General features: G+C 47.8%; 1 protein-coding gene across 1 annotated transcript; it reads left to right on the forward strand.

Annotated features, from left to right (window-relative positions):
- The first annotated feature begins 4,136 nt into the window (after positions 1-4,136).
- SPINT1 (serine peptidase inhibitor, Kunitz type 1) lies at positions 4,137-23,057 on the forward strand. The gene is made up of 11 exons (XM_005143934.3): positions 4,137-4,293; positions 4,406-4,878; positions 13,107-13,258; positions 14,990-15,128; positions 16,189-16,359; positions 16,908-16,934; positions 17,798-17,923; positions 18,812-18,862; positions 19,470-19,640; positions 20,344-20,400; positions 21,527-23,057. Exons 2-11 carry the CDS (start codon positions 4,449-4,451, stop codon positions 21,718-21,720), a joined length of 1,518 nt encoding a protein of 505 aa, XP_005143991.2. The 5' UTR covers positions 4,137-4,293; positions 4,406-4,448; the 3' UTR covers positions 21,721-23,057.
- Positions 23,058-23,659: the final 602 nt, after the last annotated feature.

The following is a 23,659-nucleotide window of genomic DNA, read 5'->3' on the forward strand; positions in this document are numbered from 1 at the left end:
TTTTGCTGCCCTCCCTCTTGTGTTGCTTTGCTGTTTCCTACAGAGAGTTTTGCAGCACTAAAATAATTATCAGTGTTTTAATAGTTTTCAACAAGTCCTTGGATGGCAGAGTTGGAGACAAAGAGAAGCAGAGGCTGAGTAGATGAAGGGATTCTCCTTGTTTTCCAGCCTGCTTTCAATGAAAAAGTTTCTTGTGATCCATCACCTTGGAAAGGTGCAATTCCACTTGCAGGGTCTGTACTGCTCACACTGTAGGGAAATCACCATATACAGACCCAGGGCAAAGCAGCCTTTCATGGGAGGTGCTGGCAGCTGGCATGAAGTCTGAAGGTTTCCTGGGATGCAGTCACTGTGGGAAGTGACAGAGGAGAGGCTGTCGAAACCCCATGGCCCATCCTGTTCCACTGTAAAGAACAGGTCAGGTTGCTTATGGGGACTTCAGTAGGAAATGTTAAGCTTATTCTAGTATTTGCAAATTGAAGGTTCTTTGCTTCACATTTCCATATCCATCTCCATGTAAAAGCCTAATACAGACAAGACAAAAATGAAGATACTTTCTTGCTGTGACTCTTTTCCCTTCTTCCTTTTGCCATGCTCTTGCCTTTCAGGGTTTACCTTGACCAGCAACATGAAACTAAAAGCCAGTGCCATGCAGGACTATAGACAAGAATTCCCCATTGTAACTGCCTTCCCCAAAGCTACCCTCGATGCAATAGGAGTGGCTCTCAGGAGGACTCAGCAGCCTGTCATCCTTTCCCTTGCTTCCACAGGACCAGTTTTAGTCATAGCCTGACAAGGTCCCTCCTCGTCTCCTTCCTCTGCCACATCTTTGTGCCATCACTAGCATCCGGGCCTCACCCCTCAACCACACCAGGAGGTTTGCCTTGAGGCAAATACAATGAAACAAGCAAGCAAGCAAACCTGTCTCCCAAGCAGTAATAATACACAGAGTGGTTCCCAGGTAAAGCACAGCAGGATGGATTCATCTGCAGCAGCCGGTGGGACAAGCTGCTGTCAGGAAGCCACTGCAGATGGTGATGCCATGGAGCTGGGCTGCACAGCAAAGGGGATCTGAAACAGGTCTTCCCTATTTTTCTGCCTGTTGGGATCACTTCCTTATGGAAGTTGGACACCCACCTGCAGATGGATCTCCACAGCAAACACAGGGAGGCCAGTGACGCAGGCTCCTGCACCGAGTTCGTTACAAGCCATGCATGTGTGAGAGCTCTTAGAATCTTAGTTAAAGATTAACCTGTGGTATGGTTTCCCCCTGAGTCACCTCTTTGATGGTTATTGCCAGGCTGAGAGCAGACACAGCTCTCAAGGCTTCCCAAGGACAGACAGACGTTAACAATGACTCACTGTTCCACGACCCCTTAAACCACTCCAAGTCATGCCATTGCACACCCTACTTTCCCTACATGCTAACATGAATAACACGCAGCTCAGCTGAGATGTGATTTGTTTGGCAATGAGATGAGGGCTGCAATGGGATTTCTAGGGTAAGAGGGCAAAGAATGAGTTACTGAATTGGAAGGAAATCTGCTGCAGCAGAGAGAGGTTCCTGGTAGAAGTCCTTGATCTTGGGATTAATCTTAATTAAAGTTTTAATTACTGAACCTCTCCAGAAGAATCATAGAATAGTTAGGGTTGGAAAGGACCTTAAGATCATCCAGTTCCAACCCCCCTGCCATGGACAGGGACACCTCACACTAAACCATATCACCCAAGGCTTCATCCAACCTGGCCATATGTGAACAGTGTGCTACTGGCACAGAGGTGGGATGTATCCCTCCTACAGTGGAGGACCAAAGCTGTGATCTTTAAGATCAATAAATAAGCCAGACCCATCTGTGAAGCAATAAAAAATCGGACCAACTTATGATTATAGAGAATAGAAGAAGTAAAATCACTTACTTAGGGAATTGTCACCAGAATATTTATCTGGGACTCAGCTGAAAATGGCAGAGAGTATAAGACCAAGATCCATTCTGTTTTATCACATTGTGAGATGACTCTGCAGTGAACCTATGAATGATACTAGTGTGATCCCAAGATCTATTCAGCAACTTGCAGCAGAGAGAAGAAGAAATACATGGCAATGGTGATCCATTCTATAGACTGTGGCATGCCATTCTGTAACACATAATTAATACTAACAAAAATGGAACTGGAAAATGTAAGAAAATAAAGGCCATTAGGATAATAGAAGGAAAGTGGAGACTCTATCATAGAAGAGGATCCTGGCGTGCTTGCCCTAGCACACTGAAGACTGAGTTAGGATATGATTCCACTGAAATAAACACAGCTGAAAATGACAAAAGGAGAGAAGAATTTTGAGATGAAAGGACAAGACTGCACAATGAAACTGAACATAAAGTAACTATAAATGCATTTATGGTGAGCAGCAGAAAACCTTGCAGCAGGACACCAGCACAGCCCTCTGCTGAGAGCAAATGCTATTAACCCCCCTACTCTAAAGGACAGGCTTCATTAGCGTATGAAGGGACTTACCCCTTCATAAACAAACCAAAGCAAGGGCCAGAGATGCCAGTCAAGGAGTCATCCCAGCTCTGCCTTGGAGGAGTTACCTGGCACAAGCAGAGGAGACATCACGTCCTTCAGGTTTGCAGGAAACCCTTGACAGAGGTTTTGCAACACAACACAACTGCGGAGGCAAACTGGGTCACTGCCAGCCAGACACTACCAAGCCAGACTGCTCAATGTGCATATCCAAGCAAAGGGGATGAGGCCAGCAGCTCCCTGAGCACCATGGTCCTGTGCTGGGGAACTGCATTGAGCCTCCAGACCAAAGGCTTGAAATATTGATCTGGGAAAAGCTCTCTTCCAGGTTCAACACAAGAGAGAGTCCCCAGCAGAGTGCCTCAGACAGCGCAGAATGGAAGGAGGAGGCAGCCTTCATGTATTTAGAAGCAGTGTAGGGCAGTCTGCAGGCAGGTCCCAAAGACCTGGTGTAGAGACGGGGCCTGAATGGGGAGTAAGAAACACTCCTGCTTCTTCTGACCAAGATTCATGTGGCCAATAAGGGAAACAGACACTGCTCTGCTCCGCAGTTATGCGTGTTTCCTACTGCTGTTTTCATGGTTTATTTTTGTACCCTTCCATAGCCTGATCAAAGCCATTCCCTTTTCCAAACAGCAATCGCAATGTCAAGCCATAGAAAATTATGAGAGGTACTGAAAAGTAATATTCCCATAACATTATGGTCCCATAGCGTTTGTCTGTGACAGCCAGGAGAAGGAAACATGTCTCTAAGGACTCTCAATAAGTCCCATCAGGATACACAAGGCTGGATCATCAGCAAGAACTGAAACACTGGACACCAGAATGGTCCCCAAAAGAGCAAAGCTGCGACTGTTTGATGCATAGCTGCTGCTCACCATCTCTTTTCAAAGACATACCACATGAAACCACCTCACATTTGCTGCTGTTGCTTTAAATGATGCAATATTTCATTACAAATAATGTCTAAGCACATTACAAGCACTCCCTGCCTTCCTAAGGACTATGACAGAGGGATAACTACAGTTTATCCAGGGGCTTTAGGGCTGTTTACAGTCACAGGGGGGTGGACAACACTGCTGTGTTTGTTGAACTATTAATTTGAGCATGAAAGGAGAAAATACATGGACGTAATGGCAGGCAGCCTGTGTGTACCCAAACCCATCCTGTGAGGCAGGGCACTACCAACAGACCACAACTGATCTGAATGAGATGAAGTCAAATGTTGTTCACCAGCTGCGGGTGGCTGCTAGGTTTTCACTGCTGTGGTGGCAGGGCAGCCCCTGGGCATGCTACCAAACGCTTCCACTCCAAAGGAATCCTGTGTCCGAAGAGCAGAGGGATTCATGGTTTCAATGAGCACAAAACCTCTCACAGCAGAGACGCAGCTGGATCGTGAGTGCCACTGCTGGAGGCAGACTCCCCAGCTTTGGGTGCATCCTAAACACGGGGATGCAGCCAGCACCAGGCCGGTGGGATGCTCATCCCGAGTGGGTACCTACACCTGCATCCGCATGGCTCCTATGGGAGGAATCCTTCTCTCCCTTCACAGAGTGGACGCCGGTATCAGCCCCGTTCTCCTCCCCTTCCTCTTACGCAACTCAGCTCGTAGGGGAGTGCCTTGGTTTTTCTCCCCTCTCCCAGGGATTTCCTTTTCACTTCCTGCGCTCTCCGGGCCTTTGTCTGCGCTGGATGAAGCCGAGAGCACACCTGAGGGGTGAGCCACAGGGGGGACGAGGCGGACATCCCGCTCCCAGCATCAGAGCCCAGGTAGGGGACTGAGAGCCTGTACCTGGGGATGTGCTGCAGGGTGGGCGGACGCATTAGCCCCGCATCTGGACACCGTCCCTCTCAGCTTCATCTCTCTTCTCCCTTCTTTCAGGAAGGGATTCAGGTCTCAAGGTGGTGAGGATCGGGGCGCCAAGATGGCCAAAGGGAGCCCAGGTCCGCACATCGTGCTCTGGGTCTGCTTGGTGCTGGCGGTGGACTATGGAGAAGGGCAGGAGGGAAAACCCTTCGGTGAAGCGTGCCTGGAGGACTTTAGGGCAGGAATGCCGGATTTGGTGCTGGATACAGACGCCTCTGTCCAGAACGGAGCCACCTTCCTGTCGTCCCCCATGGCCCGCCGGAGGAGGGACTGCATAAGAGCCTGCTGTAGGGAGCCTGCTTGTAACCTGGCTCTTGTGGAGCAGGACCCTGGCACGGAGGAAGACCACATCCGGGGCTGCTTCCTCCTCAACTGCCTCTACGAGCAGGCTTTTGTGTGCAGGTTTGCCAGGAAGATCGGCTTCCTCAACTTCCTGAAGAAGGACGTGTATGATTCCTACCTGGCCATGCAGGATCACAGGTCGAACGGTAAGGTGTCCCTAATGGATCTGTGCAAACCGGGGCTGGAAAAGCGTTAATAGCCACTGGTGCCAGCTCCTCCGACTGTCATTTGTGCTGCCAAAGGATAAAGCAGTGTTAAAGATGGGGTTTCTGTATAGAAAATGGTCTATTTCTGTTGGCCATAGAGGTTTTCCCTAATTAAGAGCTGTGCTTCAGTTCACCTGTTAGTGAATGGAGAGGGAATTCTTTAACCTATTTGAAGTGGGTGAAGTGATTGTTTACCAAATGCAAGCTGGGGTTTGATACTTGTAGAGAAAAAGGAGTTGTTTCCCTTCTCCCTCCCCCCAGGCCTTTGAGGCTGGAAAGTGAAATCCTCCCAAAATCCCCACATCACCGCGTTTTAAAGGGCTGCGTTAACCCCATAATTGCTCAGGGGCTGGAGGCAGGACGCAATCCACTTACCTCTCATTTAGCCCCAGCGCTGTGAGCGGCAGCTTGGATGGGGAGGTGTGGCCATATCGCTGCTTGTTGAGGCTGGGTTTTGCTGCTGGGGGAGGCTGATGGAAAACTTCCCATTTGGAGGTGGGTTTCTCTTCCTCTCTGGTTCCCTGCACGCAGACCCACAAAACCAAGTGGAAAACAAGCTAATGTGGAGCTGGCTGTCTCCAAAGCAAGGCGGTGTGTTCAGAAACACGGAAACCACGGCCACTCCTCTTTTTGCCCTTCTTCCATGGTTCAGAGGAAGCCTAGCAAGGCTGGGGTGTCTCTGGTGTGGCTGGGACTTTGCCAGCCATACCCAGTTTATTGTATGTTGATGCTTGGGCAGGACTGTGTGGGTATATCTGGGTGTATCGGGATATGTATGGGTTATCCTCCTCATACCCCTTCCCAGCCCAGCCGTGGTGGGGAGGGGATCTGTGATGATGACCAGGGGAGTGGGCATACGGGCTTGGACTCTATGGCATGAGCTGAATAGCTCTTTGATTTTGTGCTGGGATACGCCAGCCTGTGAGCCTTGGAGACGTGCAATGGCACCAGACCCTACACTGACCACTTTGTCCATCCTGAGTAGCAGTGTGGGGCTTTTGGCTCCTATGGAGCAACCCTTGGGTATCACTGGTTTGAAGAGGGACATGGCAGAGGTATTCCTTTTGTCCTCTGTCTCTCCTAGTTGCTTCCCACTGGATTTTAGGGCCTTCTAGTAAATCTCTCCCCCACAGTTGCAATAGTTCTATGTCTTCATTCCAGCCTTAAAATCCTTTCCCTGTGAGGAAGTAAAGCCCACATTGCCAGGAGTGGAGGTGGCATGCTGGCAGCTGCCTGCATTTCTACATGCTACTTTGTAGGAGGAAAAAGGAATGCATCATCCCCAGTACATCCTGATTTCACAAGATTAGATCAGAATATGATGTAGTGTTGAGCAATTCAGCCTCTTCATCTCTGTGGACCAGCACCTTGTACCAGGAGGCTGCAACCTGCTTCTCCCTTGGCTGGTCCCAAGGATGTGTGTAGATCCTAGGAAGTATCCCTGGGTCATTGTGCTCCATGTGCCACCAGCAGTGCTATATTCCCCAATCCATGGCCCCTACCTCGAACATCCCAGCCACTGATATGCTGGTGCTGCCTTGAGAACCATCCCCATAATGCTACTTTCACAGATGCTGGGATGACAGTGATGGAGATGGAAAACCCTGGAAGGCTTATGAGTGGGAAGTGGGAAACACACCAGAAATGCTGCTGGGGATACTCTGCAAGGCAGATGTACCCTTCCTTACTCACATGCCATGATAGCTGTGGGTGTAGGAAGGGCTTGGTCCCTTCTACATCCCATGTTGGCACTCTCAGAGGGTGCAGGCTGCCAGGCTGCAGTAACAGACACTGGGAAGCTCGCTGCTTCATGGTTGGATCAGGCTGCAATGTTCATGCTGTGCTTCAGTGGGAAATGTGCTTCCCTCCTCTCCTGAAATTCTTGGGCATTGTCTTTGATACCCTAAGCTTTCTGAATCACCCTGAATGACATCAAAGGGCTGGTAGGAAAAGAGATGGAGGATAATTAGTTCATTAATCCAGAGATGAAAAAGGTTTATTTTACTGGAGAAATAGCAAATAATAACAAGGGTTAAATCAGACCCCATGAACTGGGACCTCCTTCCTGCAGCAGCTGAGAACTTTAGAATGCTGACCTTGATTTTGGTTCAGATCCAAACAAAAAGATCCAAACCTCAAGCCCCTACGGTGTGATGCTGGAATTTGGTCTGTGGAGAAGGAATGGACCTGGATGGGCAGGAAGGTGGGAGCCTGACTGGCACTTAGAAGAGGGGAAGGACACAAAGGTGCAGGAGGCCAAATGAAGGAGCCTCTTGGCCACTTGAGTGCATCCACCCAGCAGCATAAGGAAGCTTTATGGCATTTTTGCTTCCAGACCTTTTGAGGATGCCTGAAGAAATAAGGAAGCTGCGTTTGGAATGTCAGGTTTTCCTCCCAAATGTTTACAGGCAAAAATGTCTTGGCCCAGGTGTTGGATCTTCCTGCTGCTGTGCTGTATGGCTGTTAAAGTGTGAAGCTCTGTGGCTGCTCTAGAGCCTAAGTTGTTGTCAGCCCCCTGATACTGGCTCTAGCTACAGCTAAAGGTCTGCAGGAAGCTTATGTCCTGCTTTATCATCCATCCCTTTCATTATGTGCTGCTCTCAGGGGTCTGAGGAGCCTTTAGGCTATGTCCCTGTGGTGATGTCCTCTGCAGTAATGAGGATTAAAAGCATGTTTTTTCTAGTGAATGGTGTAATATATCTTTAGTGACCCCAGTGGGTGACATGAAACAAGAAAGCCACACATTGCAAGACCCTCACTACTACAGGGAGCAAACCTGTTGAATTGGGTTGTTTATATATGTTCAGGAGGAGACTGAAGAATGCTTGAAAGAGAGAGCACAGCCAGAGGCTGCTGAATTGGGCAGATTTGGAGTGTTTCTGGAGCTGATAGAAGTAGCTGAAAGCAGGGACAGTGTGAAGGGGGATGTACTGTGTGCATTTGCTCTTGCTCCACAGTGGGACTGCTGGCAATGGAACACAGGAACAGAAACACCCTTGCTCTAACCCACTGCGGCCAACCTGGGGGTAGAGGCAACAATTAATACAGCTGAAATCTGGCTTCTGCACAACCTCTGAGTGGTTTTTCAGTGTTCTGGAGAAGCTCTCAAGAGCTTCTGATTCATTTATAGGCCAGTGATGACAGCTTGGCTGTGTCTTTCTCCTGTTCCAGCTAACGTAGAGCAACAAGTCTCTGATGTTGTTGTTAAAAGGCACCATCCTCTTAAATGATTCCCCAGCCTGAACTTTGGTGCGAGTTTTCTGCCTGGCTCATTCGGGAGGGGCAGGCACTTTATTGGTAATAATGGAGCCTGGTGTTTAAGTAACTACCCTGAGCTTATTCTGGTCTGGGCAAACCAGTTCTGGGTGTGAAGCTGGAAAATAACCTCCCCGAACCTTTGTCCGTTTCTTGAACTGAGCCTTTTGTGGTGGTTGTGAAATGCTTGGTGACATCCTCCTCCTGCTGAATTCAGGGCTTTTGAGTGGGAGATGGGAAGCACTGGAGATGTGTTCAGGATGTGTCTGCTGCTGCCTCACCATAGGACATAAAATGGTTTGGGTCGGAAAGAGCATCCAGTTCGAACTCCCCTGCCATGGGCAGGAACACCTCACACTAAGCCATGGCACCGAAGGCTCTATCCAACCTGGCCTTGAACACTGCCAGGGATGGAACATTCACAACTTCTTTGTGCAGCCCATTCCAGTGCCTCAGCACCCTCACAGTAAAGAATTTCTTTTCATCTAACCTCAACTTCCCCTGTTTAAGTTTAAACCCATTACCCCTTGTCCTATCACTGCAGCCCCTAATGAAGAGAACTCCCCAGGTTTGAAGCTCATCCCTCTTCACATGCTTGGTCCCATGATGTTTCCTATTCTATGGGCACAGTGCAGCTAAAACGAGCAGTGCTTGGATCCTGGCTGGGGCTGAGACAGATCCCAACACTGGTCTCCCCTTGGCTGGTGCTGCTCAGTCCTGAGCCAGCTGCTCATCCTCCAGCATCCATGTGTGGCCAGGAGAGGTTGGAACTGCCGTTTCAGTGTAAGCTGAAACAGGGTAGGTTTAGATTAGACATAAGGAGCAATTTCTTCCCTGTGACGGTGGTGAGGCCCTGGCACAGGGTGCCCAGAGAAGCTGTGAAATTCACTTGCTGTGAGATTTCTGTTTGTCATGCAGAATCCACTGAAGTGCCGCCTGTTGTGGATACTTCACATCTTATCTCTGGAGCTGTTTAAGGAGGCCAGAGGAACAAACCTGTCGTCAGGGAATGGCATGAAGACCATTCATGCAGACCATTTAGTGGGAGAGTCTTTCCTTATACCCACTAAAGCCAATCATACTGGTTTCCCATGCCCTGAGGAAGGATGGAAGGAGCCTGGCAGCAGCAACAAGTTGCCTTATGCTGAAAATACAACACATTCAGTCATGTCGTGCTGTTTTGGAGAGGTGAAGTTGATCTGCTCTGTGCACCTCTTCCAAACCACCATAGAAACCTCTAGTAACTAAAGCTAAGAGCTGCTTGGCTCTGCATGAGTTATCAGAAAACTGCATGGCTTTATCATGACTGTATTTGTTGCCCATCCAGAATGAATCCTTATGGAAGGAGCCTGTATTTCTCTTTCTCCTTTGTTGCATTGCCTTGTTCCCCCTCCTCAGGCAAATTAACAGTGTGGCAGCATCATCACCCCTTGGTGATGTTGCAGTGGAGAGTTTTCTAGTGTTGATGGGCATGATTTGAATGAAATCTCCCTGAAAGCTGTTCACTTTTGAGTGACTTCCCTGCAAGCATCACAAGAGCAGAGCTTCAGCCTTTGCAGCTCCTAACTCTGCCCACCTTCTCTTGCAGCAGGCTGGCTCAGCTGGCTTCTGACCCCTGGAATCTCTGGGGTTATGTGTCTCATGGGTGCTGGAATTTGGGTGGCCTCATTTCTGCTCCTGTCTGCTTTGAGCAGTGGCTTTTGTGCCCAGCAAGGTCCTTGCTTCACAGTGCCTCAGTGTCCCTATAAGCTGCTTCTCCAATGGCAGACAACAGCGGGCTGTAAAAGCCCCTCGGTGACCATGAGAAAGCTTTCCAGCTGTTTCTAGTGACAACCTCGAATCATTCTCAGGTGTTTTCGAGCATTGCTTTATAGCCTCAAGTACTCAGGGTTCATCTGCATGAGTGCTGGAATGGAGGAGATCTGGTTTTCTGTGCATCTGTGTCTCCAGGGCAAGAGCTGGTATCAGCTCTACAAGAGAAATCTCCATACTGAAAGCAATGGCTTCCTGCTGCAGGATTTTGCTGGTGCAGGATTACACTGTGAGCCACATAGATACTGCTTAAACCATTTTGGATTTACTTTATCAAGCTTCTCTCCGGGATCATAAAGAAGTTTCACCTTCCAATGTATTTTATAAATGGAAGAGGAAGTGGTCACTTAGTGACATGACTCCAGGAGCATGTGTTCCACAGTAAAAGCACGCAATACAGAGCAGCATCATAAAGCTTTAATCTCCCTCTTAATTACAGAGTTTTACAGCAGAAACTTTCCACAGTCAAACATTATAGCAAAGGTAACTTTCCTTTTTCAAACAGGCTTTCAGAACAAACCACAATGGAGAATGTCCCTTCTACAAGCAGTTTGCTGGTAGTCTGCCTCAGTCAGCACTCAGTTCTGAGGCTCGGGTGGAGAACAGCCCCATTGCCACTGAAGGCTTCATGCAGTCAGTGTAGCAGAAATACTGCAAAGCCACTGAGCTTTCAGATGTGCTGGGGAGAAAAGGCAGAGACTTGAAGTCCTTCATTCCTAGAGGGATTTCCTCCTTGGCAGTCACCACAGATACGCAAATGCTCCTGACTGCTTTTTCTGGAGGTGAGGAGGGTCAGGGAATTTGGCTCATCAGAGATGGGATCTGGAGAAGTTGCTGACTCGTTGAGTAGAACCAGGCTTTTCAATCCACAGCCCAGAGTAGCTGAATGGACCTGTGGAGAAATGCTTGGTCTGCAATAAGTGTACATGTTTAAAGAGGGGAAGGAAAAACATGCTTTGGAGTTGGGAGTTTGTGATCAGCCTCTGGGCTGCTGAAGAACTGGTCTTGCCCTTGTGCAATTGCAGTCACCTCCGGGCAGTTGGGTGGCAGGGACCAGGCTGCATTTCTCCATGGCAGGGATATGTCCCTTTTAGTGTCCCTTTAGCTTGTAGTGCTGTGTACAAGGTGCTTGTAGGGCTGTTTTTCCCTCTTTGGTTTGGAAGGTGTTGCCAGCTTCAGTCATGGCCTTCGCCTGTGAATGTTCTGTGTGGCCACGTGTAAACAGAACAAAACTCCATGTATTTGTTCTACTGGCCCTGTCAAAACCAAGAGGTGTCAGGCTCCCTTGGCCCTGCTGGGTGTCCTTCAGCAGCCTTTGTGCCAGGCTGAGATAGGACCCATCCCTGTGGCATGCAGCCCTGAGGAAGGAGCGGTAGGGAGGTCTGCCTCCTGTCTGAGAGGACACCAGGGTGGGCATCTCTGCTTGTCTTTGTTCAGGTTCTGTTTGTGCCCAGTTTTGGGCCCCTCACTACAAGAGAGACATTGAGGTGCTGGAGTGGGTCCAGAAAAGGGCAATGGAGCTGGTGAAGGGTCTGGAGCACAAGTGTGATGGGGAATGGCTGAGGGACCTGGGGGTGTTTAGTCTGGAGAAGAGAAGGCTCAGGGGGGACCTTACTGCTCCTTGCAACTGCCTGAAAGGAGGTTGAGTGAGGTGGAGGTCAGTCCCTTCTCCCAAGTAACAAGTGATGGGACAAGAGCAGACTGCAGGTGGAATGTCAGAAGGTGGCACACACAAACCCTCCCTGATCCTGTAGCCAAACAGGCTGAATACCATGCTCAAACGTGTAAACAAGGGAAGGTTTGTTTCCCGTGTGACTTTCTGGTGGCAGCAGCATTTGTAAGAGCAGGGCAGAATGAATGTGGCTTCACTTGGTAAAAGATACCAGAAAATAGAAGGTTTCGGGTGGGTTTGTGATAACTGAGCAGGAATACATGTTGCAAAGCCCTCAATCCTACTGAGTTTAGTGATGAAGGAACTAAAAAGTAGCTTGTTTTGAACGTCATGTTTATTGGTATATATGCTTTACATTAAAGGTCCCTTCAGCAGGCTGTAAAAGAGTCAGCAGCTGGCACCTGAATCCAGAAACACTCAAACAGGAAATTAGGAGCAAGTCTGCAACAGTGAAAATAATTACCTGATGGAGTAGTTTCCTAAGGGGTTTGGGCACTAATCCTTCTCCTCAGTCACAGTCAATATAACAGTGTAATGGCTGAGTGATTTATATCTACCTTATAAATCGATGCCTTTACAAAAGACTCAGGTTGAACCTGGACATTGAATCTTGGACTTGGTACAGGTGCTACCAGGTGGAGTTTTATGGGCTGAGCTGTGCAGAAAGCCTGTGATCAGAGGCATTGAGGCTGAGAGCAGTTCTGAGTCAGGCTTAATGGTGTCATTGTATAGGCTGTTCTTGCTGACACAGCCAGGGGTCAGTTTTCATGTTTTACAGTCTGGAAACGTGTTTGTGGATTGTGGAAGCTGCTGGTGAGCTAATCCATGGAATGGCACAGAAATAATGATCTCATGAATGGCTTTTGTGTGCTTTTTTAAACTATGTGTGTCAGAGAACGGGGTGGAATATAAGGTGGTGGAGGGATAGTTCCCATCCAGATCCCGCATTGCATAGTCTTGGTTAGGTATGCTTACACAGTGCTTAGAGATGGTGGCAGGAATGATGAGAATCAGTTCCACATTCTTCAACACTCACACCAGGTCATCTCCCTAAGTGAAGGGTGGAGATTGCTCTGTGCTGTTTTGCAAGGATGTGGTCCAACAGACAGAACTCAATGGCTGGAGCCATGGGGACACCCTCTTACAGTGGTTCCTATGGGCAGAAGTGGCCAGAGAGCCAACTGGTTCAAAGGTACTGCCAGAATGGGTTGTGGCATTACTAAGTTAGTAAGGGCAGTAATAACAGTATCGATTGCCTGTTGCTTGCTCAGGCTGCAAGTACAGGTGTATGAAAGTGTTTTCCTTTCAATGGTTGAAGTCTGTATTGATTTCATTTAGAAGAATCCCCCTCCCTTGTCTTCCTGCCATAGAGATATGGACTGGACCCTTCAGCCTCTTACTTAAGCCTTGTTCTGCCTTTGTTCTGCAGATGACCATCCTCCAATAGCTCGCACTGCCAAGGACATGAGGGTACAGCCAGGAGAGCCAGTGATGCTGAGAGGCATAGAGAGCACAGATGACCGAGGGATAGTAAGCTATGAATGGAAACAGGTTGTTGGCGACCCCTCCGTGGAGATGAAGGTAGGGAGCTGCAGGAAGCAAGCAGCTTGCTCAGTGTCACCTGCATTAGGTTGGGCTCTCAGCCACTGACTTGGAGATCACCTTGTCCTTCCCTCTTTGAGACAGTCCACCCATAAGCCTGTTCCCAAAGGCTGTGGGGCACTCCTTGTGTCCTTGTGGGGGACATGGTATTTCTTGGCCTCACCAGGTTGCAGGCTCCCTGCACCAGGTTGCCATCTCAAACCTTCCTGAGCAGCACCTCATCTTCCTGGGTGGGAGTACTTGAGAGGGAAGCAGCTTCAGTGCAAGAGCTGATTCTGCTCCCAGGCTCCTGTAGTTCTGTGAGGGGCCTGCCCTTAGTTTTGCTCTGGTGCTTCTACTCCTCTGGGTCTGAATAATCCAGCCTCAGGATCTGCTTCTGTTCTGGGGTTTTTGCTGGACTTTGCCTCTCTTTAGAGCATAGTTTCCTCCTCCTATTGTATCTGAGCTGGAGCAGAAGCCACATCTCCTGACTGGCTCCAAGATCTCCAAGGTGTGAACACTGCCTATCTGATAGATGTTAAATGTGAACTGTGGCTTTAGAAGAGCAAATGATTCCTGTTAAACTTGTGTGAAATGCCCTGGAAAACCTTGGAGCTGATACAGAGATCTTGTGGCACCTTTTGGAAGAATTAGCAAATGAGTGCATCAGGCCCACAGCTGATTTTGAAGATGCAGTGACTAGCTGTAGGGTTCCGAGGGCACTCTGCAAATATGCAAGCGTTCCTTTCCTTTTCCCTTCCCCTAGTGCAACCAAAGTAACTTGTGTGAGGGTACACAAACCAAAACCAAACCCCGAAAAAGAGTCCTCATGTATTATTCTTTGTTAACTACATTAAGATGATACATAAACAGCACTGTGATCTCTGGAAACAAAACCCAAAAAGGTAGATAGCATGGAAACAGAGGCCCAGTATTGTTAGCAAATATCACAGAATCGTTAGGGTTGGAAAGGACCTTGAGATCATGCAGGGATGGAGCATTCACAACTTCTTTGTGCAACCCATTCCAGTACCTCACCACCCTAACAGTAAAGAATTTCTTCCTTATATCCAATCTAAACCTCCCCTAAGTTTTAACCCATTACTCCTTGTCCTGTCACTACAGCCCCTAATGAAGAGTCCCTCCACAGCATCTTTATAGGCCCCCCTGCAGATACTGGAAGGCTGCTATGAGGTCTCCATGCAGCCTTTGTGCCAGTAGTATCACAGCTTTCTATTCTGACAAAAATAATCCCCTCTCTTTTAGAAACCTCTCAGCAAGTAAAAATGTGCACTCATTTCCACCTCTAAAATGAAATATACTTGTCATATTCAAGATGAAAGAGTGTACATATCTTAAATACACCTGGTTTATTCCCTGTGTGCTAAGTAAAGGACTCATAATAAGTTTTAGTTTTTAAAAAGTAAAATAAAAACTATTTCAGTCCTCTCCAAAGACTTTTATTTTCCCTCGTGCCTTCACAATGCCCCAAAATATGAAATATCTGCTTACACGTGTGGTACTCTTTCTCACTGCTGTTCCAGCTGGGTACCAGCCCATGGATTTGGGGGGATTGTACAGCACTGAGACATTTTTCATGCCAGGCATCTGCTTGGGGGTTTGTAGCCACACTGCTTTCTTCCTAATGCAGGAACACAGGCCTTGTGTGGCTTCACTCACTCCCTCATTAGAGGTACATCTGCTGCATAAGCCTTTCTTTTGCATTCTCAGAAGCACAAAGACGATCAAGTAGAAATCTCCAATCTACAAGCAGGGATTTACGTCTTCCAGCTTACTGTCACAGACACTGCACAACAGCAAGACTTCACCAACATCACCATCATGGTGCTGAATTCTGAGCAGACTGAAGGTGAGCTTAAGCCCACGGGTGTCTAGATGGAGTCCCCAAGCCTGGGTGATGCTCTTCTCAGAGGAGTAGATGGGAGAAGAGCACAACCAAGAGATTAGACTTGTGTGTCAGCTTTTCCCAATAACAGCCTGCACCCGACCAGTAAGTGGAAGGTCTCCACATTCATAGTGGTCTGTTTTAGGGGTTTAGCATCCCCTTGCAGAAGAGGTGGCCACAACAACCCCATCCTGTCTGCACGTCATGCCCTCTGCTGGGTGACGCCAGAGTGGCTGAAGCCTGGGGTGTAGCTGAGGGTGTAATAGAGAACCTGGAATGTTGGCTCCATGGTTTTGCTGTGAAAGCCCTAATTTCCTTAAGCTGCAGGATAGGTGGAGCTGCCTGCTTGACATTCAAAGCGTCCCCGGCTTTCTTTATATGTTTTACTTTAATGGCTGGGTTTAATGATCAAAATGTTCAGCCTCACAAGTGCGTTAGGATCACAGAGCTCTTGGATAAAAGGTTGATTAGTAGCTAAGCAGGAAATTTCTGCTCCTACCACAGGTACCATAAAAATACAAGAACAGCCATGTCAAGTGGCACTAATGGTCTGTCCAGAATCCAGTACACTGCATTCAACAGTGTCCAGAGGCTGATACTCTGGAAAGGGTACCAGAACATGGCATGCTATCAGTAAATCCCTGCTATGCTTGGCTAGTGCCAAGGAATTTGCAGCTGGGAGGTTTTTGTAAGCAGAAGGTGGTGTCTTTGTGTTTAATAGCCCTTTTTGACCGTGTGTAATCTTTGCACAACAGCAACATCCTGAAGCAAGGAGTTACACAGCTTAACTATGTGTTGTGTGGAAAAGCGGCTCCTTTTGTTTTATGGATGTGGCACCTTCTAATTTGATTCTTTGACCCTGCCTTCCATATAAGAAAATATATACCAGGATTCCCTGCTCACCTTCTCCATGCTGCTCAGGACTTTATAACTCTTGCAGACAAGGGCTTTGGAAGAGTTTCTCCTCTGTAGATGTGAAGGCAAAGCCAACTAACCAGAGCTTTTTGTGTTAACTTTATCATAGAGCATTGTTTGACTCCTAAGAAGGTGGGTTGGTGCCGGGGATCTTTTCCACGCTGGTTTTACAATCCGAGCCTTCAGCAGTGTGAGGAGTTCATTTTTGGTGGCTGCAAGCCCAACAAGAATAACTATTTAAGGGAAGAGGAGTGTCAACTTGCCTGCAAGAATGTTAGAGGTAAGTCTTCTTCAGAAATCAGTTCTGTCTTTCCCATAGGATTGGGATGACTCCATAGGCAGGTACTGCAGCTTACTGGCTGGCAGCTAGTTAGAGCCCAGAGAGCTGAGGAGACTTGGCTAATTATGAATGGGGTCACTGCCGATGTATCAGACCCAGCTCCTGGAGCACTGCTCCCCTTGTCACTGTCCCTGGTGTATCTCAGGCTGCAGAAATACTCCCCAAATCTTCATGTCACATCTGAAACCTAAATTCACAGGGTAGAAATGTGCTGTGGAGGAGCCAGAAGTGCTTCACTCCCATTTGGGAATGGTCTAGCTCGTGGTGGGAAGTTCCCCTCTGTTCCTCCAGGCCTGCCTCATGTGGGTACTACTCATCTGGGGTCTCCAGGTGGTGGGCATCCATATTTCCCCTCCAAAATGCCTACAGGGCTCACTTCCAGGATATAAGTACTCCTTAGATGAGATATGAGGGCCATATGAAGCTGATCTTGAGCTGACAAAAGGGTGTGGTGGTAAATTTGCTCTGTTTTTTCCCTTGTCTCTCAGGTTCTGTTGGTGGGCGACAGCAGCCAGGTGAGCCTCCTGTACCGCTCCGTAATCCTGCTGTGAGCTCAGGCTGGGTGTCTCATGTCCATTCCTGTGGCTTTTGATTAGCACTCACTCAGTGTGGAAAGGGAGGCACTGGAGACTCAAGTCTTTACTATGCCTTTCACTTTCATGCCATGGGATAATTCAGGCTGGGGATTACCTCTGGAGATCATCTGGTCCAACCCACTACTCAAAGCAGGGTCAGCTTTGAGTCACATTGGGTTGCTCAGGACTGCACCCAGTCCAGTTCTGGGTATCTGATAAAGGAGATTTTTGTTTGATCTTTGTCATAACTTTACTCTCATACGGAATAATTTTCTCTTGTTGAAACTTATGTCTGTGGCTGCTTATCCTATTACTGTGCACCTCCAAAACTTGTCTATTCCAAAACCTCACACTAGGTCTTGTGCTCCAGCCCCTTGCTGAGTCTACTGGATTCACTTGAGTATGTTTTCTGTGCACTGGGAAGCTTGGAACTGGGCACAGTACTCAGCATTTGGGACCACCTCTGGAGAAAAGGGGAATAACTGCTCCTCTCCATTGATTCTTGCAGCCCAGTGTGCAGGTTTCAGTTTGGTTTTCCTGATTTACTCCCCCATGCTTGGGCAATGTCTCTATTTTCTTCTTGAGTAGCTCATTCTTGCTTCCACTTTCTGTGTACTTCTTTTCTGAGTGGAAGCATCACTGTTCCCAAAACAGTGTTTCATTTATGCTCAGGGTGGCACTGAAGACAGACCTTAACCAATCTGTCTTGTTTGCCTGCCCTATCAACAGCTTTTAAGTCCTTCATAAAGCATCTGTGTGGCAGGGAGAATTTTAATGCTCTATCTGAACTGTTTCTGATGCAGTGTGCAATGGGAAGTGTCAACCCCCATTCTTCAAATGCAAGGATGGTTGCTGCATTGATGCATATCTGGAGTGTGATGAAACTCTTGACTGTGCCGATGGATCAGATGAGATGTATTGTGAACAATGTAAGTACTTCAAATTCTGTCTTAGACTACTTAGTATCTGCCTGAAGCTGAGAGCAATGTAAGTTACAGGTGTTGACTCAATGCTTTTTGCTGCCCTCTGTTCTTACCTGCTGACCCTGCATTATCTCTTCCTGTGGTGTTGTATTTGCAGATTCTGCCATCTCCTGTATCTCTGCTGACTGCAAGAGCTGATCTTCCCTCTGGGATGTTTCCTGCCTCTTAAATACTTTCCAACTCTCTTCTCTGCACCTGTCTGTAAGACTTCAGAACCCTCCTCTTCCCATATTTTTCTCACTGAATGACCTTACCTGCTCTCACAGAGTTGGTAGTTGGGAAATGAAAGCATGATTTCTCCCAGTCTGTCCAGTGTCACAGTCCCCTTAACATCCTCGTGTTATGCTAATGTAAATGCACAGTGATGAGCTGCCCAAGTCCATAGTCCCTCCTCCTTCCTCTCTTCTGATGGAGTTCCCGTAGTGTCTTTCCTACATGTGGATGTCCTGTTGTCTTTCTAGGTTGCAAGCTTACAATTCATCCCTCTTGCCCTCTCATATCCTACACTTGTGCTCTTTTGTTCTTCTAGAGTGATAGCAGTTTCCCCATGCTTCTTGATGGAAAAAAATATAATAAGAAAGCTTTTGTTTTCTTTAGTTCTGTCTCTGTACTTGTGGAATGGAAATAGGGAATGGTTTCTCATTGTTTTATTTTTCCCGTGTTCTTCTCACAACTTTGTGATATTTAAGAACCACAAATTATCTCTCTCTTTCCCTGGCTTGTGATAGCGGAATGTGCAGGAAAACCCTGTCTGCTCATATCTGCATGGACAGAAGCTTTTCTTTGGCATTCAACTGGTGACAGGAGTTCTAACATGAAATGTTGCTCTTGCAGATGCTCGTGACTTCAACAGACTACAGAAAATCAATGCCACACACCAGCAAGGTATGTCCCACCCAGAGAACCTAGGCTGACGTCTACCAGCTTTTTGTTTTCTTTAGTCTGTTGTTTCATGGTAAAACTGCTTCCCTGTATAATTCCAAAAATGGCTGGTTTTAGAAATAGCTCAAACCAAAGCAGTGTGAGTGCACAGCAATGGCATAATACCAGTAATGGCATAATACAAGTAATCATATGCTTGTGCTCAGTCCCATATCTTTGTCTTGTTTGTACCAATGTAAACAGTGGTACTGTCACTGGGCTAAAATAGTATATCCCAAGTGCAGAGACCTGAAATGAACTGTGGTTTCTGTGTGTCCAGGCTCTTCTTCTTCCCTTCTACCTCCCAAAGAGGACAGATCATTCCTGCAGGAAGCTTAATCCCAGGTCTAGCACGACTGCACGCTGTTCCTCCCTGCTAGCTGGGTTTATGGGCAGGTGGCATCTCACTGTGGCAATGCCAGATTGAGCGGCTGACAACTGGGCAGTGGAGATCTGAGATCCTCTATTCTGGCTGTGGATTTCCTCTTCCACAGTGCTTGTACTCTTCTGTTGTGAACAGAAGATGTTGCTGCTCTGTTTGGGCTAGTGCACATCTCCTTTGCTTTGCCAGGTCACTGTGTGGAGTTGCCTGATACTGGACAGTGCACCGAGAGCATCCCTCGCTGGTACTACAACCCATTCTCTCAGAAATGTGACCCCTTCACCTATGGGGGCTGTGAAGGCAACAACAACAACTTTGAAAAGGAGGACGAGTGCATGAAATCATGTTCAGGCATCACAAGTAAGCAGACATAGTGAAGGCTAGAGTTTTAATGATGAAACTGTGAAAATCACTCCAGATTAAATTCTGTGGTCCCAAAAGAGGCAGTGATTTAGGAGGTTTCAGGCAAAGCAGCTCTGCTCCCAAACCCTGGCCATCCATCACAGCGTTCTTCAGTGTGACTGATGGCTTGTGGGAAGTGGTGTGTATCTACAACATGTTTTTGCAATGCAGCCTGTCATTTCTCAGAGCTGGAAAACTTTGGGTGCTGATGTTGAAAAAGGGACAGAACAGGATGACAAAACTAACCAGAGATATGGTATGGCCTTTCTAGAAAGTATCTAACTTTCTAGCTTGGCTCCAGTTCTCCCCATGTGGGAGGGGGAGAAATCAGGAAAATCCTCAATGACACATATTAGACTGAAGTTTCAAACAAACAAGAGGGAAAAGTTGATGCTATCAGCTTTGTATTTGTGGCTGTGGAGGCCATCAGCTGAAATAGCAGGAATTCTGCCAGACTGGACCTGTCAGGAGGCAAACTCTTGCTGCTTTTCTACAGCTACACTGTGCTGTACTGAGAGCTCAGTACCATGGCTGTCAAGAAGGATGCTGTATGCATTCAGTCTTTTCAGAGCACTGGAAATATGCTCCTCAGAATCCTGTCTTATCCCTTGTTTCCACATTCTTTGTAAAATCTTTTTCCCCCTGTCTGCTCCCAATTCAGAAGCAGATGTCATTGGCCGGAGATGGGAATCATTTGAGTCCCAAAGCAGTCTGTTGAGTGAGTAACAATTTTTCCTACAGATCTTGCTTGTTGCTTTTATCCTGTTCTGAAAAATATTTGGTATTTCCTTACAAATGATAGCCTTCTGTCCCAACCTCCTTTTGACGCTGAGGAAGCAATGTGGGATGTGTGGGATGCCAGCAGTGGCAAGAGATGCTTCTGTGCACCGTGCATCTGTGGTCCAACTTCTTCTTTGTCTGTGACCCAGTAGCTCGTATCAGAAGCTTCTGATTCTCCTTCCATCAACTTGCATGAATGCTCCACTGTTGAACATCAAAAAGTGCAAGTAAAATTCTTCCTAAGGGCCAAGTTCACCTCAGGACCCCTGACTTCTGCAAAAAAAGAAGGACCAGTGGGTATGGGAATAATGTTGGAAATCTGATGACCCTATATAACTTCCCTACAATTGTTCTTTACAGTTGTAAAGAACACCAAAGCTATTTAAGTACAAGTTCTTGAAAGAATATCACATTAAGGTTGGTGTCCTTTCCCCACAGAGCTGTAAGGCCTCTTTCTTTAGTAGAGACCTCCTGAAAACATACACTTTTGTTCTTCAAACCTAGAGTTTGATTTAATCTTCAAATTCACACCAGCTCTGAAATGCATCACTTTTGACAGTCTCCATTGATGATGCAGGAGTTTGGTTGGTTGTAAAAGACCAAGTGCTCACAGCACTGCTACAAACTCTTTCCCCTAAACTTAGCCTGTCCACCATAGCTCACTCCAACAGCCTTATCCCAACCAGGAGAAGCTTTCTGCCACCCCTTGGTGGCCTCCCTGTTGACATACAAAGCAAAGCCAGCGTTTTGGAAGGGCTTGATATTCTGTCGAAGTCACTGAATAGCCTTTAGAGGGCGTGTTGCATCTGGGAAATTATGGCAACCATAATTTGGGAGAGATGGGCTGGCTATACCCTTGCCATGCCCTTATGCCATGTGATTGCTGTCTTTCTTCTTTGCCCTGTTGATCAATGACCACCCTGCTATCAGGCCAGCTATTGTCTACCTCTTCTCTTTGCCAGCACAGCTTTTGCAGTGGCTTTTGTGCTTTCTTCTTTCTGACCACTCCTTCTGCATCAGAGCTCATGGAGCAGCCCTTCTAACATGTTTGTGTAACCCCACAGGTGCGTTTGAGGTAGTGATTGCCGTGCTCCTCGGGATCTGCATCATGGTGGTCCTGGCCATCATCGGCTATTTCTTCCTGAAGAAAAGGAAGAACAGCGGCCGGCATCAGCCATCCACTGCTACCAACTCCACCCTCTCCACCACCGAGGACACTGAGCGTCTGTTTTACAGCAGTGCCACCAAACCAGTCTGACCTACGGCTTCTCCCCTTCCAGCCCAGTGATGGGGCACTCCCCAGAACTTCTGGAGTTCTGGTTTTAGACACGGGCCAGTGCCTGAAGGATGTTTTCCCTTTGAAGACATTTGTCAGGCCAAGGTCTAGCCATGATTTGGCAGTACTAGTGTTTGTGATTGTGTTGGTTAAATGGCTGCCTGGAAAGTGAGGGTCTGGGAGCATTTTGATGCTCTGTGATGTCTGTACCTTCCCAACCTCAATCAATCCAGTGAAACTCTGAATTACATCTTACTTCCTGCCCAAACCCGGAGCACAACTCCACTCAACTCACTGAAGGACCCTGGGACTGGATCTGAGTAGCCTTTGCATTGGTGAATAGTGAAAGCTCACCAGAGCCACCAGGTTTTTGTTTGCAGTGCCAATTTCTTCCATACAATCTCTTACTTTCCTCCCTTTCCCCCAGTCCTCTGCAGATGGCCCTGCCTCCCTGCAGCCCTCATAGTCATAGTGGGCCTCTCAAGGGCTGTGAGACTGATGTAATGATTCAGATCTGTTCCAGGGGCTCTGTGACACTCTCCAGTGGTTCCTGGTTTTGAGATGAAAGGAAGCAGAAATTCCTGCTTTAATCCCTAGGCTTTGCTTTTTAACATAAAAGCACACCTAGAGTTTTTTATGCCTGGCTGCCATGTTACAGCCTCCTATGTATAGTACGTGTCCACTATTTTCTCTCTGTGATTTGCTCTGTTTGCTTTTCCAGTGTTCACTCTGAACCCAAACACATTGAGAAAATAGCTATTTATTCTGAAATGAAAGAAAAGGAATGTCCCTACTTCTCCTGCTGATGGCAAGAGGAAGGTGGAAGGACCCAGCTCCCTCACAGTTGCATCTGTGAGGCAGCTTTGATATTACAGTGCTCTCATCCAAGCACACATCCTGACCCAAGTCCCTGGCATCTCTCAGAGCACAGAAGTGGGCTGGATACCCAGCTGGTGTCCCCAGGCTTCCTCGCTCCTGCTGGCCTGTTCCTCCCGGTGCAAGATGATGCCAGCCCCAGGAGGTCCAGAGCTCATCCCTGACCCCATGGCAACATATGAAATCCCCACTTCGGCAAGGTCCGTGTGTTCCCCCTTGGCTGTTTGCAGTGAGGTGCTTCCCAGATCTGTACTGCTGTACACCTGTGGTTCAGGCTTGTACCTCTAGGAGCTGAGGACATCTGCTGGGGGCAGAAGCTGCTAATTCTGAAGTACCTGGTATGCTTTGTGAGCTCTGAAGTTGGCACCAATCCCCAGGCTTCCAGTGCCTGCTGCTCTTGGAAAACTCACTCTGTGAAAAGAATGGAAATCGGGGCCGGGGGGGGGGGGGGGGGGAAGCAGGAGGCTTTATTTGCATGTGTGTGCACATGTGTCTGTAAGAAGCATAAATCTATGTGCAGACTTTAATTTAAATGCTTGGACCCTTTCAGGGCTGAGGGCACAGTGGCTCTGGAAGGCTTTGGTGAAGCCATGCCCAGCTCAGGTGCAGCTTCAGGAGAGCTGCCTTGCCGGGCCAGTGCCTGGGCTGGAAGGGAAGAAACCCTTGCCCTCAGCCTGCTGGCAATCTGACTGCATGCTTCTCCCCATCTTGGGCATCTGCATTAGTGTCCCTGGGGCTGGTCTGATTCCTCCATGGCTTTTCATGATCTCTCATATCCTTTCTTCCATCTCTTTGTTTTTCCCACAGCATGTCATGGCCTAAGCAGTAAACCTGACATCTTGATTTATGTTTTTGTGCGCTCACTCTGCTAATAAAAAGGAATTGTTTGTTTTATCTGACTTGGGAGTGGTGTCTGAGAAGCAATGACCCGCAGAGGGGGCAGGTACCATTCCCATGCCTGCTATCTCACACCCTTTCATCTGCACACGCTGCCGTAGCTCAGGGCACTGCACTGCAGCAGCAGCAGCGGTCCCATGGCTTGGGG

The sequence above is a fragment of the Melopsittacus undulatus genome, chromosome 4 (genome assembly GCF_012275295.1).
Source record: "Melopsittacus undulatus isolate bMelUnd1 chromosome 4, bMelUnd1.mat.Z, whole genome shotgun sequence".
Taxonomy (NCBI): Eukaryota; Metazoa; Chordata; class Aves; order Psittaciformes; family Psittaculidae; genus Melopsittacus; species Melopsittacus undulatus.